At 35.0% G+C, this 18,505-nt stretch overlaps 1 protein-coding gene across 1 annotated transcript in view; it reads right to left on the reverse strand.

Annotated features, from left to right (window-relative positions):
- The window catches only part of LOC123524418 (trifunctional enzyme subunit beta, mitochondrial-like), a 150,832-nt gene that overhangs the window by 128,978 nt on the left and 3,349 nt on the right, over nucleotides 1–18,505 (reverse strand). The window contains exons 2-13 of the mRNA XM_053539747.1: nucleotides 17,636–17,701; nucleotides 16,592–16,721; nucleotides 15,470–15,501; nucleotides 15,130–15,197; nucleotides 14,770–14,857; nucleotides 11,429–11,619; nucleotides 10,427–10,519; nucleotides 9,404–9,491; nucleotides 6,433–6,557; nucleotides 5,965–6,092; nucleotides 2,907–2,994; nucleotides 1,497–1,574 (exon numbers count right to left, since the gene is read on the reverse strand). Of these exons, the coding sequence (XP_053395722.1) occupies nucleotides 1,497–1,574; nucleotides 2,907–2,994; nucleotides 5,965–6,092; nucleotides 6,433–6,557; nucleotides 9,404–9,491; nucleotides 10,427–10,519; nucleotides 11,429–11,619; nucleotides 14,770–14,857; nucleotides 15,130–15,197; nucleotides 15,470–15,501; nucleotides 16,592–16,721; nucleotides 17,636–17,701 (1,175 nt within the window). The remainder of the gene's footprint in view (nucleotides 1–1,496; nucleotides 1,575–2,906; nucleotides 2,995–5,964; nucleotides 6,093–6,432; nucleotides 6,558–9,403; nucleotides 9,492–10,426; nucleotides 10,520–11,428; nucleotides 11,620–14,769; nucleotides 14,858–15,129; nucleotides 15,198–15,469; nucleotides 15,502–16,591; nucleotides 16,722–17,635; nucleotides 17,702–18,505) is intronic.

Here is an 18,505-nt window from a genome sequence, read left to right on the forward strand (position 1 = left end):
ACCAATTTCCAAGTCCAAAAAGGGCCATAATTCAGCCAAAATAGTTGATAGAGTTATGTACCCTTGCCTACATATAGAGACTGTTATAATAAACAAGTGATAAAAGTTTTAAAGCCATATGTCAAACACTTTACACAAAATGTGAACTGGTACGAAAAACTTAACCAAGATTTCTAAGTTAAAAGGGGCCATAATTCAGCCAAAATCCTTGATAGAGGTATGTACTCTTGCCTACAGATTGAAATCATGATGATAAAGAAGTGTTCAAAGTTTCAAAACCACATGTCAAAACATGGACTTGTACGGATACTGAACCAATTTCCAAGTCAAAAAAGGGTCATAATTCAGCCAAAACAGTTGACAAAGTTATGTACTCTTGCCTACAGATATAAATCATGATGATGAACAATTGTTCAAACTTTCAAAGCCACATGTAGAAAAGTTCTGACAAAATATAGACTTGTACACAAATTGTACCAATTTCTAAGTCCAAAAAGGGCCATAATTCAGACAAAATAGTTGACAGAGTTATGTACTGAGAGACTGTTATAATAAACAAGTGATAAAAGTTTCAAAGCCATATGTCAAACACTTTACACAAAATGTGAACTGGTACGAAAAACTTAACCAAGATTTCTAAGTTAAAAGGGGCCATAATTCAGCCAAAATCCTTGATAGAGTTATGTACTCTTGCCTACAAGTGGACATCGTGATGGTAAACAAGTGTTGAAAGTTTCAAAGCTTTACCTCAAAAGACTTTGTCAAAAAGTGGACTGGTACGAAAAACTTAACCAAGGTGTGATGCCGACACCGATGCCGACACCATGGTGAGTAGGATAGCTCACTTATTCTTCGAATAGTCGAGCTAAAAAGTGCCGTAATTTGAATTAAATTCAGACAAGAGTTGTCTAACTTGGCTTTTAGTATGTCTGAAGACCAGGAAGTCTTGTAAAGTGTTCAGTTTCAATCCAATACAGGCTATTTGTTTATTGAGATAATGAACTTGCATGCAAAGCTTTAACCAAGGTGTGTTGCTAACATCAACACCCGTTAGAGTAGAACAGTTCTCATTTTTCTTCGAACAGTAAAGCTAAAAATCAATGGATCATAACCTGATGAAAAATCATTCAATGATAAAACCTGTAAAACATGTGCAACCAGACTACTGATCATTCAGATAAAGTGTCTTTAAATTCCATAGGACAGGAGAAGTAGTCTGGACAAATATTATTCAAACATGACCTTTAACTCTGCATTAAATATCCCTGCGGGATGTGCTGATTGTATGTGCAGCTAGAGTCTATACCAACCACTCCTGTAAAGTATCACTGAAATCTGGCCAAGGTTTTTGGAGCTAAAATCCAGACAAGCTCAAGATACCCAAATAGACAACAAAGGAAAAACCAATATGTCTCCTGTCAAATGGGGAAAGAAACTTAACAAATACAAGTTCAGCTGGATGCATTATATTCTACTGCACAGTACACTCAGTTACTTACCTTAGTTGATTTTCCCAGAAAATTCTTAGCAAAGATATCAGAATCTAGAGCAGTCAAGTTGGCCAGGATCTGACCCTGAAAACAAATAAAAGCTGATATATCTTGGAGGATAACTCTTTCTGACAAATTTTCTCACAAAGGACAAAAAGCTTCCCTTAACAAATCCAGTTTTCTCAATGGTTCTTGTCTGAAGGGTCATAATGACTTTGTAAATTAAATGGTTTCCGTATATATATTGATTTCTTGTTAAATCTTATCATGGGTAACTGTTTCCTTATAAATGTTGATGGTTTTAATATATTGATTTTATGACCTCCCATATGGCTCTGACCACGTACAGGTAAGTTCAGGTGCAATATCGATAGTAGTGCTTTTCTAACCATGTGATAATGCACACCCACTATCAGGAAACATGCCCTATGGGACTTGCAGTCACCTGCATTTAAGCAGCCACTTTCCCTTAGCAGCCAGTAAGCTTACTTTCCAAATTGACCTTCTATTCTAATTTCAAGCTGTCTTAAGCAGCCATACTGCACTGCTTCCTTAGATGGCTGCCTAACACAGGTTTGACTGTACTCTACAAGTATCAAACTGACAGTAATACAGAGTCTGACAGTAATACAGATTCTGACAGTAATACCGAGTCTGGCAGTAATACCAAGTCCGACAGTAATACAGAGTCTGACAGTAATACAGAGTCTGACAGTAATACCAGGTCTGGCAGTAATACCAAGTCTGACAGTAATACCTAGTCTGGCAGTAATACAGATTCTGACAGTTATACCGAGTCTGACAGTAATACAGAGTCGGACAGTAATACAGAGTCTGACAGTAATACCTAGTCTGGCAGTAATAGAGAGTCTGACAGTAATAGAGAGTCTGACAGTAATACAGAGTCTGACAGTAACACCAAGTCATACATGGGTCTTTCTTACATCAAAATGACATCTCATTAGTTTTAAAGCTACACAATCTCAGTTCAAGAAAAATATTTGAATTCTTTCATTTAAAGCAGATTAATACATAATTGATATGACATCTAGAAATGATAATATAATTAAAACCTTTTAAAACCATTTTCATATAATGTACCTATGTAAAAAGCTTTTTTGTTGCCCATGCATGTATTTAAAGCTTTCAAAACATTTCTGGGAATGTTGCCTGTCCCTCAAGTTCTATTAAATTCCCTTTAGTAGTTTAAGTTATTGTCTGGAGAATGTGTAATGGACAAAAGGACTGTATTTCTGTATCCATCCGTCTATCAGCAACAGCAGATGATACATACATTCAACATTAATTAATTTCAGATTTGTTTAATGTTAAAAAGTCATAAGATAAGCAAAATCTTCCACATATTGCCCACAATGTCAGTATTTTTAAGTCAATGACACATAGTCAAATACTTACAGCAAAAGCTTCATGATACTCAAACACATCAATGTCAGACATCTTCAATCCAGATTTCTCTAAAACTTTTGGGGTAGCATATGCAGGTCTGGAATGGTGAGAAAACAAAATATGTAATTACTGTCAGATAACAAACATTCATATAATTTATGTAGTCTGATATAAAATGGTTATTATAACTGGAGCTAGCACCAAATGTGACTCATACTTCCACTGAAAGCCTGATAATGGTCATTAGAAATACTCTCTTTACCTTTCTGAATACCACTCACTGTACCTTTCAGGTTCAGACTGGGAAATAATTTCATACCTATTCAAGAAACAGTTATACTGCTTATGGTTTTTAGTTTAATTTATTTTTACCTATCATTATATCAAGTTATATGAAATTCCCTTCATTAGCTATAATATTGTCAGTCATATTTAAGCAGATTTTATAACATTTTTCATTTATAGTATTATCTGTTAAAGATTTATTTAAGAAACATATCCATATTAGGTTATGCTTTACTGACTTTTATCAAATTTTGTAACTACCCCCTTTAAATACAAGTGGAGAATTGCTTTTCATTTCAAAACTAGACCTATCACGTTTGGGTTAAGAGGTTCTCAAGTTATTGAGCAGAAACTGTTTTCAAGGTTCAGGCCCCTGTGACCTTGACCTTCGGCCGCAAAAAATATAGGGGTAATCTACTTCATAAACCGATCATGCTACCAAGTTTGACTGTTTTGGGTCAAGTGGTTCTCAAGTTATTGGGCGGAAACTCCACCAACAGACAGACTGACAGGTGCAAAGCAACATACCCTCGCTTCTTCGAATGGGGGCATAAATATAATATAATAGGTCTTATGTTTATATAATGTCTTAGACAAAGTATGTTTCAGGGCTATTTCTAGGGGTTTTGGGGAAAAAGGCCCCTGGTGTAATTGGGGATTTTTTATGCAGTAAATTGTCAAAATTGGGGAAAAGTATTACCGGTAATTACATTAGTTAAAAACTTTATTTTCTAGTTTTATTTTAGACATTCAAATGAATAACAAATTTAAAGTATTCCCTGCTGAAATTTGATAATTTACTTTTCAGGACTTTTTCTTGACAGACCTTACAGAAATTTCTGAGAAATTGAATGTCTCTAGTATGTTTTCACTACAGTTACAACAGAATTGTGCAAAAAGTTGAATGTGTGTGTGTGTTCTGGTGAAATATGTGACATTTGATTTTAATGGTGTAAGGACTACATGTCAACATGTTTTCAGTACTTTATTCAATAAATGTTAATAAATCTATGTGTTTTGAAAGGTTTTTACTTACAAAACATACAATATTCTGGGAGATTTGCACAGAAAAGTGGTCATTTATAAATTATATATTATTTAGAAGACTGCCAAAAATCTGGCTGATAATTTTTCCTACCAGTTCTCAAGTAAATTGGTATTTTAAAGTGTTATGCCACTAATGATTCAACAAATTGTGGCTAATTTGTTTGTATTATTGTTGAAAGTAAGAAGGTAAATTGGTTTTTTTTTCATGGAAAATTGTGGTTATAATCACATAATCTTTACTACTGATACGTAAAACTAGACTTGGCACTGATAACTCCTGTAAGATTTGGTGGAAATTTTCCCAATGGTGTAAGAGAAGTTGCCAAATTATAAAATCTGACAAAAAAAGGGATATGACTCCTCTGAAATTTCATCCAAAATAAAAGGGAAGTGGCCAAAACACTCCTGTGAGGTTTGGTGGATATCAACCCAATAATATAAAAGGAGTGGCCAAAACATCATAAAATTTGATGAATCTGGGGCCACAACCCTGCTGATAATCATCAAACCGGAAAATGCCGATAATATGCACAACTAGGTTTGGCAATGAACACATTAGTGAAGTTTGGTAGAAATCTGTCCAGCTGTGTCAGGGGAGTTGCATGGACAAACTCAGTGAGGGACAGACAGCAATAAATCTATTTATGTCCCACACTACATGTGGGATACTTTATTAACTAGAGCTGCTTTTGAGAAAAGTGTATGTCTCCCACAACTGCCTAATCATCTGAATTGTAAAAAAAGTACACTTTAGGAGTAAGTTTTGGTTCAGAAAAGTACACTTCAGGAGTAAGTTTTGGTTCAGTAATTCAAAGGGCCACTCGGTTCAGTAAGTTTTGGTTTAGTGATTCAAAGTGGTTCTGATGAGTGGTTCGGCTCAGTAATTCAAGGGCCATAATTCCGAAGTGCCTGGGATGATTTGGCTAGTTATCGAACTTGGATGAGGACTTATTGGCAAACACATTTTGTTCAAGTTTGGTGAAGATTGGATGAGAAGTGTTCGACTTAGAGTGCGGACAAAATTTGTGACAGACAGACAGGAGCAAATCAGTATGTCTCCCACACCACTGTGTGGTGGGAGACACAATTACTCTAATCTATTGTTCTCCTAGCCAAGAAGCTATCATGGAAGGATGGACAAGAGCAAACATAAGAGGTACAAAAACTGAAATCCACAAATAATACCAGAAACTTCTTTTGTTCTTTAACCTGTAATTTGTGAAGCACCCACAGTTCAGGGAAATTGGTTAAGCTTTATAGGAATGCCTACATGTAGATTAAGTTGGTGGAGCTGGGTTTCAAATCTGAAACCTCTTGATTTTGTAGCCTGAAGTTGTAATAGTAAACACTAAGCCACAGACTGACTCTAAAAATTCATGAATCTAGCCCTAGCCTTGATATCATGAGCACCATAATTATCAATGTACAGTTCTTAAACTGTTCAATTTCCACTGTTTTCACCTTGCAGTCCGTTTGTAATCTTATCAATGTGACAGAGAAAATAACTCTGTTTCTCAAAGACATTAAACATCTAATTTCTATTTATTTCATTTTGCTAAACCTTTCATCTCGACCAGTATGTTTTACCAGGCTTTGCAAAAATTGGATCTATACAATTACCAATCTGATCAATTGATAGTTTATGAGATAACCTCTTTCACCTCAGCATTCAATCTTAACTTTTAACAATTTCCCCAACTCAAAACTTAGTTTTTGTGTTGTTGGGAAGCCTTACCCCAGGAGAAGCTGGTCCTTTGGATCTTGTGAGACATAGACAAAGTCTCGCAGATAAGCTTTTGGTTTAAGACCTAAAGCCAAGGCCTTTTCCTCTGACATGATCAAACATGCTGAGGCACCATCAGTCTGAAAAAATAACATTCAAGTAATATATGTCAAAATTTCCAGGATTACCCTATACAAAGTTTTTTTTCTTAAAATAAAATTGAATTTAAAACTCTTATACTTTATCATGTAACAAACATTTAAAAAAAACACAGTTTCATGGTCCATGAAATAGCCAGTTTTGACTGAACAATAAAATCAAAAGATCTGACAAAAGTAGTTTTATTATACATGCAGAGAACTTCCATCAATTAGGTATTCAAATTTTTTAATTCTTCAAATGTAGTCATTCGTAGCAGTGTAACTACTATATAAGGAGATATATAAATTTATTGATCAACTATGTGGTAGTTGTACTTACAAGAAATGAGGCATTTGCTGCAGTAATAGTTCCATATGGTTTAATAAAAGCAGGCTTCAATTTAGCCATTTGTTCTATAGAGGATGGTCGAATCCCATTGTCCTTTGTTACGTAGTTTGCTACATCTACAGTGAAAGTAGAAAAAATTCTGCTTATTTATTTCTGTATCTCCTACTGTATGTATTGATAACTAGGTTATAGCACACACTTACAGAATGACTTGCTGGTAAGTAGTCAAAACTTTTGTATGAGGTCTGAAAGACCATGACCTTTGACATACCAGTGGTTATTACTCTGGAGATACTTGTTCAAACTGGCTGGTTATCTAACATTACCTAAACTTTATAGAGGTACACACTTTGTATATGTTTGGTTTAGTACTGAGAAAATATACTAATAACACAATGTTATAACTCTGGAGATTCTGGTCCAAACTGGCTTGTTATCAATCTTGACTCAGATTTTATAGATACACACTTTGCATCAGATTGGTTTATATCTTAGAAAAAAAAACTCTAGTTATTGTGCAAAAACTGATTTCATTCAGCCTGTTAAGAATGAAAACATAATATTCCCATTTTTCCAAAACTGGCCTTTAAAATGGGGAATAATTTTAGTAAACATGAAGCCTATGTAATACTTTTGGAATTATATTTTTGATGACATATACAACACTCACACAGCTGTCATGTCTAGACTTTTCTATGAAATAAATTTTCTGAATTCTGTGGGGAAAAAAGTTTTAGTACAAAAAGGACATTACTTCATCAAAACAATAGCAAGATTTATAAATATTATGTCATTTTCTTGATATTATGACAGCCATGGCAATTATATAGTTTCAATCAGTTGCAATGTATAGTTATTAGGATGCTAACTTGACAGAATTTTGCTGGGAAAAAAGCTACATACAGAAAGGGGTATAATTTCAAAAAAATGATAGCAGGACTTATGAAGCCTAGGTATTCACTGGGTATTATCAGATCATCAGGTAGGAATGAATGAAGTTCACTCAGATGTGATGAATAATAACACAGATATGTAATGCTAAAAACTCATAACAAAGTGTCTACATAAAACTGCAATGCAGACATATAAGAATAGCTCTCTGGGCTTTTGATACTGCAAGCTTAACATAGAAAAATGTCAAATAAATCTCTGACAGATAGTTGGCAAATGAGAAAAGCTCATGGTCTTCTTTAACGCATGGTCTTACATAAATATATGTCTGCCACTGAAAAATATTAAATTAAGTGAAAACTGTACTGAATTTGTTTATCATTTAAAAAGCACCTCAGATGCTGTATTTGCTATGAGACATTGTTTCTGCACTCTTTAAAACCCCTATCCCTCAAAATGTGAATAAAACTCTTTAAAACCAACCTTACAAAATTTAAAAATGACTTTACATAAAAAAACAAGAGTGCCAGAATGTCACAATATACGCCCGTCACAGCAAATTTCTTTACATTAGCACCTGTATTTGCAAATGGAATTTTAATTTTCTAGTTGTTTACAATGTTGTTTTTTTTTTAGAAATTATTGTAATTCTTTTATTTTTCTAAGTCCACAAAAAAAAATCATTACCAGGTCAAGATACCTTAAAATACACCCAAAATTTGAAAGTAACATCAATGTTGTACCACAGAAAAGTGGTCTTGGTTTTTCCCTACGGTCAATTATAAAAAAATTACAATGTAAGTTATTTATAGTAACAACTAAGGGAAGTTAATCTTTAAAGAGAAAAACAAAAAAAAAAAAAAATCCCCCCCCAAAAAAATTCTAAGTCCACACAAAAATCCTTACCAGGTAGAGATAGCTCAAAAAACACCTCAGAATTGGATGTAACATGCATGTTGTACTACAGAAAAGTGGTCTCGATTTTTCCATACGACTTGTAATGAAAAAGTTAGAATATAAGCTATTTATAGTAACAGCAAAGGGAAGTAATTCAAAAGAAGGGACCAGTGCATGACACTCCGTCTCAAGATGGTGTACAATTGTGCCAAGTTACATCAAAATCCCTCCATGCATGAAGTAGAAATGCTCCGGACAAAGTTTTCATTCTTGTATCTTTGACCTCTAAGTGTGACCTTGACCTTACCCCTAGGGACCTGGTTCTTGCGCATGACACTCCGTCTCATGATGGTGAACAATTGTGCCAAGCTACATCAAAGTCCATTCATGCATGAAGAAGATATGCCTCGGACAAAGTTTTCATTATTGTATCCTTTGACCTCTAAGTGTGACCTTGACCTTAGACCTAGGGACCTGGTTCTTGCGCATGACACTCCCTCTCATTATGGTGAACAACTGTGCCAAGCTACATCAAAATCATTCCATGCATGAAGAAGATATGCTCCGGACAAAGTCATTCTTGAATTTTTCATTCTTGTGTCCTTTGACCTCTAAGTGTGACCTTGACCTTAGACCTAGGGACCTGGTTTTTGCGCATGACACTCCGTCTCATGATGATGAACAATTGTGCCAAGTTTCTTCAAAATCCCTCCATGCATGAAGAAGATATGCTCCGGACAAAGTCATTCTTGAATTTGACCTTTGACCTCTAAGTGTGACCTTGACCTTAGACCTAGGGACCTGGTTCTTGCGCATGACACTCCTTCTCATGATGGTGAACAACTGTGCCAAGTTTCTTCAAAATCCCTCCATGCATGTAAAAGATATGCTCCGGACAAGGTCTGTGGACGCCGCCTGCCCGCCCAACCGCCCATCCGCCCGCCAGGGGCGTTCCCATAATACGTCCCGTTTTTCAAACGGGCGTATAAAAATCATATGAAGGTTCTCTCAGATGTCAAGTGCCTGAAATATAATGCTGAAAGAGGCAGCCTTGGCCTTCCTCCATTATTAATTGCTGGAAATACTCATAATTTTTACCTAAAACTGTGTAGGTGTGACCTAAATCAAAAACACAGTTAAACATGGCAGAAAGAAATATTAGCAATATACTCACTTGGAACTTTATATGGCAGAATATCAGTAAGATAGCCTTTCTCTGTTGCTTCCTGGGCCAGTGTGTGAGACCTCACAGCAAATTCATCCTGAACACAGACAAATCAAATTTATTACTAAGTTGAACAATGGATGAGAGGGATGTTGTATGAAGTTCCAATCCAATGAATGTAATTGTGTTGTTGTTGTTGTTTTTTTTTAATTGTTACTGAGATACAACTTGAAAATTAGATTATGGTATTCAGTCAAACCAAGAGTTATCTAACTTGGTTATTTTAGTAGATGCAACCAAATACATAGAGTTGTTACTGAGATACAGCTTGATAGTTAGTTGCATGCAAATCTTTTAATGAATTTTCTGCATCAAAAAAATGGTCATAATTGGAAATGAACTAAACCAAGAGTTATCTTACTTGGTTATTTCAGTAGTTTTGGTTTGGAAGCATTGTGTAGAGTTTCGATCAAACACATTACAATGTGTCGAGCCCTTCGGGACAAAGCCCGGATGAGCAGAATAGCTCTTACTATTCTTCAAATAGTCAAGCAAGCAAATACAGTCATTTGTTCCTATCACTTCACATCCTAATGGGCCTCAGAGGTAGAGCAGTTAAGATTGCCAGCTTCGAAACAATTGCCCCTCATCGATGTGGGTTCGAAAGCAAACAAACGATGAAGAATTCTTTCATTTGAGGACTTCTTACAGCAGGTTTATTGAAGGTCAGTGGTTGAACAAAGGTGTCCACCTGTACCTTAATAATGCCCAGAGAACAAACTGGGAAGGTGTTATAACACCTACATTATGTTGGTGTAACTTTAAAGAAGCAAAACAAAACAAAATAAGCAAAAACATAAAATGGGAGAAAACTAACATTTTTGTTTATGCTCTTCAATAAATCGAATTATCTCGTGGCATTCAGCACACTTAATAACATCTTCACATTTTAAATGCATTTTAAGGCGATTAAAAAAGTTTCAGAGTATCAGTTAATACAGTGAACAGATTTGGTAAGAAAACGCAGTCTACCTGTGCCTGTCTAGTCACACCAAATGCTGTACACAGTCTGTCTGCTGAATGACCCATTGTCTCTCCCGAGGAAAACTCAGCAACTGCTGGTAGCTGTAATACATAAATACTTATCATACCTTTGTCAATTCAAACTTACACAATAAACTCTAACAATTTGTTGTTAATCAAATGAAAAACTTTACAATACATTTCCAGTTCAATTACTGATGCATAATTATACTCATCACATACATATACATGATGCACAGTAATATTTAAGTGCCATGGATCTATTTCATCTATAATGGATATAAATGAACATTCCTGGAAGCAGGCCATCCAATAAACATCTGTCTGAAACTATTTCAAAATCAGAGAAGCAGTTTCTGACAAGTAGAGTATTAGATTATTTATATTTAAAGTTTGCACTATATACATAATAGAAAAAAGTGGACAACCCTTCTGGTGCCACCTTTTTGATGAAGTAGAATAATCTGATTCTAGGGTAAGATACCATCAACAAAGAAACAGAACAATACGACACCAATACTAATAAACTGATACCAGGATTTCAATGATACTTATATCAATACCATGGGACAAAAAGTTGCTATAAGATGGACGAATAAAACCATCAGACACTGATGTGATCAAGAAAGCAGTTTTAAAACAATTAGTCTTTTTTACATTTGTACAAGTTGTTGTTTCTTCAATTTATTCTGTCACTTTTTCATCAAAAATATCAATAACAGCACCAAAATCATATCAAAATCAGGTGAAAAGTTTCTGACAAGATTTTTTTAAAGAAACATTTGTGCAAAATCATTCCGAGATCAAAGTTTCCACTATAAACATACAGTCAGTAATTAAAACAATCTTGGCAGAGGGACATTACTGTGAAATTATTTCAAAATCAGACCTGGGGTTTAGGTGGTCATGTTCTGTTATTAGCTAGGGCCCTCGCATGGATAATGGACTCTGAATGACTACAAAACAACTGAAATCTTAACTCTCACATACCTCTGGCATCCACACTGCACCATTCATCATTTTCTTGACAAGATTCCATTTTTTGGCTGGTGTTTTTGCCTTGTTAAAGTCAAGCATGATTTTTCTCATTTTTCTGCTATGTCTAATTGGAACGTCAGACATAAACTCAACACCACCGGCAATGACAGCATCACACTGACCTGCAGCAATCAAACCAACTCCTGCAAGAACAAAAAATTATTTCATAAGCTATTTTATGTCCTCTTTAATCCTCAAAGTAACTTTTACATTTATGTACCCATTAACAGCACATCAAAAATGTAATGTTTTTTGGCATAATGTGCATGTTATTCAGGTTAACCTAAACAGGACTGAGTACAGAAACAGAACATACCCCAATATCAAAAGTTGCCTCCTCCTTTAGGCTGCCAAATACATGACAACTTGCTGAAGAGATGTCCATTCTACTGTTTAAACAAAATCTATTTTGTTGCCTTTGGTATAAAATAACTTATATATTAAAACAAAACGTACATGTATATTCCTGCAACAACCAATGTCCACAGAGTACCGAATTTTTTACAATGCTTTGAACTTACATACAGGTATCTATGTAGTTAAATACATTTTCTGAACAGTTTTATTGTCTCCATCAGCAAATGAACAAGAGCTGTCACAGGAGACAGCGCGCTCGACTATTTCGATGCTGGATAGTGAAACTGGGCACACCTGAGGAAACTAGAGCTGTCACTGGAGTGTTTAATGACTCCAATTGTGGATGAAGATATTGCACAATAGCCTGAGTCTATGTCAAATATATCAACTTAAAGTAATAAGAGAGGTAAAGAAACAAGAGCTGTCCGTAAGACAGCCAAGCTCGACTATTCGAAATATTGTCACAGAAGCAGGAAATTATTACCCAAAATGTTAAATATCAAAAGAGTTTTAAGTTCGAAAGGGGGACATAATTTGAACAAAATAGATATCAGAGTTATGGGACTTGATCAACTAGTTTTATAACCCCGAAGAAACATGTTAAGTTTCAATTCAAAATCTGCATTAGTTTTGGGGATAGTAACTTGCATGTAAAACTTTAACCAGAATTTTCTAAGTCCAAAAGGGGACATAATTTGCTCAAAATACATGTTAAGAGCTATGGAACTTGACCAAGTGAGGCTGGTAATTGACCTAGAAAAAGAATAAATAAGTTTCAAAGCTATATGCCTTTTGGTAATAGCTGTATGTACTTGCACGCAAAACTTTAACCAGGATTTTCTAAGTCCATAAGGGGGCATAATTTGCCCAAAATACATGTCAGAGTTATGGGACTTGGTGCTATCAACTAGTTCTATAACCCCGAAGACACATGTGAAGTTTCAATTTAATATCTGTAGTAGTTTTGAGATAGTTACTTGCATGTAAAACTTTAACCAGGATTTTCTAAGTCCAAAAGGGGGCATAATTTGCCAAAAATACATGTCAGAGTTATGGGACTTGACCCAGTGAGGTAGGTAATTGATCTAGAAAAAGAAAAAATAAGTTTCAAATCTATATGCCTTCTAGTAATAGCTGTATGTACTTGCACGCAAAACTTTAACCAGAATTTTCTAAGTCCAAAAGGGGGCATAATTTGGCCAAAATACATGTCAGAGTTATGGGACTTGACCCAGTGAGGTAGGTAATTGATCTAGAAAAAGAAAAAATAAGTTTCAAATCTATATGCCTTTTAGTAATAGCTGTATGTACTTGCACGCAAAACTTTAACCAGAATTATCAAAGTCCAAAAGGGGGCATAATTTGCCCAAAATGAAGGTCAGAGTTATGGGACTTGGTGCTATCAACTAGTTTTATAACCCCGAAGACACATGTGAAGTTTCAATTCAATATCTGCATTAGTTTTGGAGATAGTAACTTGCATGTAAAACTTTAACCAGAATTTTCTAAGTCCAAAAGGGGGCATAATTTGCTCAAAATACATGTTAGAGTTATGGAACTTGACCCAGTGAGGTTGGTAATTGACCTAGAAAAAGAATAAATAAGTTTCAAAGCTATATGCCTTTAAATGATAGCTGTATGTACTTGCATGCAAAAACTTAACCAAAGTGTGACGCCGACGCCGACGCCGACGCCGACGCCGACGCCAGGGTGAGTAGAATAGCTAGACTATTCTTCGAATAGTCGAGCTAAAAATGTATCAAAACACTATATAAGTATATCCTAAGCAAAAAGGGGTATAATTCATTAAATATTGGTGCCAGAGTTATGCAGCTTGTGTCATATAGTGTGGGTGATGATGTTGAACAACTATTTTAAGTTTGAATCAAATCCATTCAGTAATAACAGAGACAGAGTGAAAGTGCATCAAAACTTTAACCTAAAATTCTAAGTAAAAAGGGGGAATAATTAATGAAAAATTGATGCCAGAGTTATGCACCTTGCATCATATGGTGTGGGTGATGATGTTGAACAACTATTTTAATTTTGAATCAAATCCATTCAGTAATATCAGAGACAGAGTGAAAGTGCATCAAAACTTTAACCTAAAATTCTAAGTAAAAAGGGGAAATAATTCATGAAAAATTGGTCCCAGAGTTATGCACCTTGTGTCATATGATAAGGGTAATGATGTTGAACAAATGTTTAAGTTTGAATCAGATCCATTCAGTAATAACAGAGATAGAGTGAATGTGCATAAAACTTTAACCTGAAATTCTAAGTAAAAAGGGGAATAATTCATGAAAAATTGTGCCAGAGTTATGCATCTTGTGTCATATGATGTGGGTGATGATGCTGAACAACTATTTTAAGTTTGAATCAAATCCATTCAGTAATAAAAGAGGTAGAGTGAAAGTGCACCGAAACTTTAACCTGAAATTCTAAGTAAAAAGGGGGAATAATTCATGAAAAAATGGTGCCAGAGTTATGCACCTTGTGTCATATGATGTGGGTGATGATGTTGAACAACTATTTTAAGTTTGAATCAAATCCATTCAGTAATAACAGAGATAAAGTGAAAGTGCATCAAAACTTTAACCTGAAAATCTAAGTGAAAAGGGGGGATAATTCATGAAATATTGGTGCCAGAGTTATGGCCCTTATGTTAGATGATGTGGATGATGATGAGGAATAACTATTTCAAGTTTGAATCAAATCCTTCAAGTAATTACAGAGATAAGTTGAAAAAAGAGAAAGTGCACCAAAACTTTAACCAAGGTGGGGACGCAGAAAGACGCCGACGCCGACGCCGGGGCGAGTAGGATAGCTCTCCTTATACTTCGTATAGTCGAGCTAAAAAGTGAAAGAGACTTCACATATAAAATCTCTATATGAACTCCAAGCTATAACTGACATTAGAAAGAAGTTTAACAAACCTGTAGTTATAGCTTGGTTTGAGGATATGCAGGCCTGGGTTACAGTGTGTGCAGGTGTCTTGTCAGAAAAGCCAGCAGACAACATTGCCTGAATGAAAGAATATTATAGTCATTTATCTAGTAAACTAGAACTATTTTTACAAATGTTTTCACAACGTGAAAAGACATTGCTATCATCTTAAATTGGCTTTGATTGTCTCACTGTCAATCTCAGCTATTGACACAAACAGCTTTTTACTTTTTATACTAACTGTGTATGAAGTATGCATCTAGAAAAGTGATCCAAAATTTACTGATTATCCTCAAGAAAATTTCTCTGAATATTTTGCAACTGATTGTCCAAGACAAGAAAATACGCACCTCTCTGGCAATATTACTTGTCTTCACCTCTTGAATGACAGTTCCATACACCACATAGTCAATGATCTCTGAAACACAATACAATCAGTGATAGCTTTGTTAGTTTTCCAATTGGATCATTTCCTGTCAACAGTTCTAAAATATTTGGAAAAATTTCACCTCTGTTAAACTAACCTTAGTATTTTAGAACCAAGAGTACACATTTTAGAATGTACAAACTTATTTTATACACCTTAAAAGTTATAGAAAACTAGTCAACATATGTTATAGAAAACTTAGAAAACTATTACTCAATCTAGGTCTCTTACATGAAAAGACTTCATTTTTTAGTAAAGTATACCTTTTTCAACTCCAGTCTTCTTCATCAAACCACTGAAAATGAACAGGTAAAACTACAAGTTTATGTTTTCTTAGTGCTATTGTAAAATAAGAATTATGAGGGGAAATCCAAAATTAAGTGATATTTCATCATAAATTTTAAATGAGTGAAGTGATTTTATTAAAATTTTCATTTAAAAATCAACAATACTTAAACCATCAATTTACAAAATTTGAAGTTTTTATGCCAAATATTGGCAGTGTTATCTAAACAAGATATTTATTTCTTTATTTTGTTGGGTTTAGAATCTCTCTGACATAATTTAGACCATATGGCAACTTTTCCTGCTTTTGTTGGTGGGGGAAAACCCCAGGTGCCCCTCCAGACTCAGTTTCAGGCATGGGCAGACACCTGGTTAGAATCACCAACATTCGATAAGTCAGCTTGACGAGTTCCTCAGGTGAAAGAAATCTACACACCAAGTGAAGTTTAAAACCACAAGAGCAAAGGGCATGTCAGCTATCTTAATCATTTGGCCATGGAGGCCTTGTATTAAAATCAAAACAAAGAGCTGTCTAATGATTGCATGCTTGACTGAAACTCTTCCACACAATACTAGCTTACATGTAAAAACTTTACCGAAATCATCTTGAATTCCAAGGAATCAAGAGTTTTACCTAAAGATAACTTAAATTCGACTTAAAAAGATATTTTGTAAATGTGTTCAGGACGGGACTTGAAAATGTCTTCAAGATACGCAGAATGTCGAGATAAGCAAGTTCAGGATATAGTTTCAAAGTTCTGTATATTGCTAAATGAGGTTATTCGATTAAAAGTCTTTGTAATTCTGGATTAGCCCTCATATGTGTGGCACATTTCCAAATTTGATAATATTCATACACAAATTCATACAGCATGCCTTAGATATTACGGCATTTGCCTTGGAAAGAGAACGTTAAAAAGCTTGAATCACACTTGGATCCATTCCAGTATGGCTAGCTGAGGAGGTGCCTAATACTTAGGCATAGGTGTCTTATAAGTCAATATGGCCGACACTATAAATTAACCCTTTACTTTAACAAATCAGTAACAGCTGCAATGTAACAAAGCTAGACTTCTAGGAAATCCTCAATATTCACTTACACTAATGACTTAGTTGCGAGATTATGAGGCATGAGATCCTTGTATTCTGTGCCAGACTGTAAGAATGGAGTTCTTACTCCTTCAACAAGGACAACATTGCGCACATCTGGTCGAGCAAGAGTCTTCTTTGCTGAAAACAGATCACTCAGATTTTCAAATATCACTGAATATAAAGAACAAATGCAAAGACTTCAGGGTAGGATAATAAACATTTGACAGGGAAAATGTTTTTTACAGTTTAATGAGTTTTGTGGAATATACAGTATACAAATACATGTAAACAGTGAGCAGAACAGGTTCGTTGGGATCATGGAGTCCGTTCAACATCTGTGTAATAGAATTCTGCCTAAACAAGTGCTAGGTTTTTTTTAGAGGTGTTGCATTTTCCATTACTGAACAGACTAAATCAAACCCAGTTTGCTACCAGTATTATTTTGCATACAGTTTTTAATTCTCACCTATACACAGGAAGAATTTTTTTCAATACTAATATCTACTACTTTATAAAAAAGAAACAATACAGAACTATTATGTCATTGTATTTTATATCTATTTATACAAAGTTTCATAAAGATGAGGTAGAAAATGTGGCCTCTAGAACGTTAACAAGGTTTTCCAATCAATTAACCTTGTGACCAAGTATTGACCCCAGATGACCCATACCAAGTATTGACCCCAGATGACCCATTAACAAACTCAATCTCATCATTTAAAATTTTACTGAGAGAATTGCTCAGAACAAGTTTCATTAAGATTGGGCTAAAACTGTCAACTCTTGAGTGTTGTCAAATTGTTGACAATGCATGCAGCACAATGACGCACACAGGTGAGCCAACAAACCAAGTGAATATTGCCAGAAAATAAAAGGATGTTGCAACCCACAGTTGTCAGAATTAAGGAATATAGTTCTAACAATACAAAGCGGTTATATACCTGTGTAATAACGTCACAAGGGCAAAGTCCAAATGATTTATTACATGCTATGTTTAACTTGTATGAAAATGACTCAAGGTGAGGTACCACAAAACTACAGATGATCCTTACATTTAGTTGTCTGTGTGCTGGCTGCTGCATTCCACGCCCTTGATGCTGACAGGCATCTTACAGCAACTGAAATTATAAAACCTAACATAACAAAGCTTTCTGGTATAATTTACACATTTTTACTATTAGCCTGTCTATAAATTTCAGACACAGATGCTAAAGCAGATAAACATATCACAAACTTACATAGTCACCACGAAATTGTGGTGACTGTAACCTTAAACAATTTTATCAAGGCCAAATTCATCATAAGCTTATGTAAATTCATCATGAAGCATACATGTGAGCTAGACAAGATCAAGCACATCGTACTTAAAACACTTTTTTTCGGAAGCTAAACTGTCCCCAATCCTAGAAACTATCTTTTAGAAATCTCTTGTTCAGGGCAACAGAAAGCCTCTTAAGACCGTCAAGGATTACCAGATCCTAGCCAAACACCTAGGTCTTAGAACAGACAAATTTTCTATTATCTATTAATTTTTTTATGCAAAAACATGTTTCAGGTTTGTTTATGATACCAGTAAATGACACACATTGTGAAAGCTTGTTTTCAAATACTTAGATACCGGGGATTCACAGTACTTCGACGTAAAAAAGACAGACACTCTAGTTTTCAAAAATAGTTTTGCCAAAAATCTAAGCAAACTGAACATGAATGATGAGAGAAAAAATGTAGAGCAATGTTCATGTTAAGTGTCAAAACAGGAGATTCAGGGTAATATGTATATCCCGGTAATTGGTATACCCGGTAAACCACAGGCTAAAAATATAAACTTTTCCGAATTACAGGGCGTGTTGGGATATTAACTGGCACAACTGTCATGGGAATAAGTAAAATTTATAGTCAGCATGACTGTCATTCTGACTGAC

Source organism: Mercenaria mercenaria, chromosome 3, assembly GCF_021730395.1.
Source record: "Mercenaria mercenaria strain notata chromosome 3, MADL_Memer_1, whole genome shotgun sequence".
Classification (NCBI taxonomy): domain Eukaryota; kingdom Metazoa; phylum Mollusca; class Bivalvia; order Venerida; family Veneridae; genus Mercenaria; species Mercenaria mercenaria.